This window comes from Pteropus vampyrus, unplaced genomic scaffold, assembly GCF_000151845.1.
Source record: "Pteropus vampyrus isolate Shadow unplaced genomic scaffold, Pvam_2.0 Scaffold170, whole genome shotgun sequence".
Classification (NCBI taxonomy): domain Eukaryota; kingdom Metazoa; phylum Chordata; class Mammalia; order Chiroptera; family Pteropodidae; genus Pteropus; species Pteropus vampyrus.
This window is the reverse complement of record NW_011888951.1, coordinates 1,769,989-1,772,263: the sequence shown is the minus strand read 5'-3', so window position 1 is coordinate 1,772,263 and position 2,275 is coordinate 1,769,989. Positions and strand designations below refer to the sequence as shown.

The following is a 2,275-nucleotide window of genomic DNA, read 5'->3' as shown; positions in this document are numbered from 1 at the left end:
AGCTGATTATGCCCTAATGGCTGTACTTACACAGTGATACTTCTCCCCCAAATCTCTAATGCCATTCTCCACTTCTCTTGAGAGCATCATATCTACACAATCCACTTCACATGACTCACAGGGACTTCGTATGCAAATTCATTTCTCTTGACTTCCTCTGTTCCCTCCATCTCCTTCCATGTTTATTCTCCATGAGGGTGAAGAGACATCATTTACCCACTCTCCCAAGCTAGAAATCATAGGGCCATTTTATAACTGTTCCTATCCTATACTTAGGCATAAAGACTTGCCTATTTTACCTCATAAATGTCATTCTGCCACTGCCCTAAATTTGAAACCTGTCATCTCTTCTCTAGACCACTGTTATAGCTCTTAACAGTTCTCCCTGCCTCCGGTCTCTCCCACTTCTATTCTTCTCCACTGCAGCCGAGCTAATTCCTGGCTTAGAAAACTCCTGTTTTTCCATCATCTACAAGATAACGCTGAAATTCCTAGTGTGACCCTTCCTTACAGATTTCTCTCCTTTATCTTTTGCTATAGCTATAGGCAACTGTAGTTCCCAAGAGAGGCCATGCACCTTCTTGCTTCATTCATCTGCATCACCACCCTAATCTCTGGCTTAGAGTGCCCTTTCCCTCCTAATTTACCTAGAGAATGACTACTCATTCCTCAATTCCCAGCTCAAATGTCACTTTCTGTGAAGCACTTCCTAATCTTATGACCCCGACCAAATTTAATTATTTTAACCACTACTTTCTCCCCTAACCTCCACTTCTCCAAAGCACTATTTATAAGTCTCTGTTTTCATACTTACAATAACTTCATTATTCTTTGTTAAATTGTAAGCCTCTCATTGGCAGGGATAACACCTAATTTATCTTTGCATCCTCAGAATGAATGCCTTGCACAACATGGACTACTGGGAATCAAATTCACTGTATTGTCAAATGATGTGAGAGTCAAGAGAAATAGATCCAGCCTCCCCTCCTCTACTCTTCCTGAGAACTACTCTCACTACCAGAAAGGCAAGAGACATGCTTCTCTAAGTTTCCCAAATAATCAAAAGTCATAAAATGAATTAAAATATTCCAAAGACTTAAAGAGCATTCTTTCTTATTACAAGTCTCATAATGCTTCAAGCAATTTCTTGTACGAATAAGCAAGGCTTGGCAGAGAAGTTAATTAAAATATACTCATTTTCTGCAATTCATGTAACATTATATTGAAACTCTCACCTCAAACCTCCTGCTTTGAGGAAATTCTCACAGAAGGACTTTGCACAATTTCTTGCCATGTCATCATCAGCTGTTGGCATAAGTTTGGAGCTCAGAACCTTGGAAACAGATAAGCACAATTAATCACGCCAACATTTCCAGCAGAAATTACTCTTTTACTAAGTAAAACAATCAACTAGAGTCAGAATCTCTTTAAATGCTGCATGCTGGCTTTCTCCCCAGAAGTATGAGGCTGAAGTTTCACAATTAAAATAATTACACTTTCCGAATTCTAGTTACTTAGCAAGAAAAGTTTTCTGTTTTGAAGAAAGCTAATGTGTTCTTCTTTTCATGAAACCAGCAAACATGAATGTCTCAGATTCTCAGGTTTAGATAAGAGCAGATACATTATGTGATATGCTAGATATGTTTTTGAAAAAGTATATAAACTAACATTTATAAAACAGTCTATTTACTAAAAATGCTAAATGAGCTCCCTAGTAATGATTCTAACTTCTATTTGTTGAGCATCTACAATGCACTAGGCATAAGATGAGGTACTGAACATACATTCTCTCTTCATCTCACTATGCCTGGAGTATATATTGTACTTTACAAGTAAAGACTGTGACTCAAGAGGTTTAGTGACCTCCCTTCCAAGGTCACGTGGTTAGAATTCAAATCCAGATGTGTCTCACTCTAATATCCATGCCCCCTTTACAACACTGCAATGCCTACCTAAAGGAAAGCTTAACTGAATATTTTGGTACGGCAGAAAATTACTTCACATAAATAATTAAACTATAGTAGGAGAACCTATAAATCTAGTTCATGTTCTGGTTTTACATCCGAAGAGCTGACAGATCTTGGGCATGGAAGTTTCCCTTTTGCTTCAGTCTTATCAGCTAAATCAGGATAATAATTACCTTTACCAGAAAACTGTTTGGATTAAATGAAATAACAAAAGCTTAAGATGCTTAATATTAGCACTGGCACAAAACAAGTACTCAGGAAAGAATTGCTTATTTAGTTGTTATGATTTAAAATTAAAAAAAAAAAAA

The 2,275-nt window shown here is 37.1% G+C and overlaps 1 protein-coding gene across 1 annotated transcript in view; it reads right to left on the bottom strand.

Moving 5' to 3' along the window:
- Positions 1–2,275, bottom strand: part of USP24 (ubiquitin specific peptidase 24) — a 98,343-nt gene that overhangs the window by 54,411 nt on the left and 41,657 nt on the right. The window contains exon 31 of the mRNA XM_023536810.1: positions 1,236–1,333. Coding sequence (XP_023392578.1) covers positions 1,236–1,333 — 98 coding nt within the window. The remainder of the gene's footprint in view (positions 1–1,235; positions 1,334–2,275) is intronic.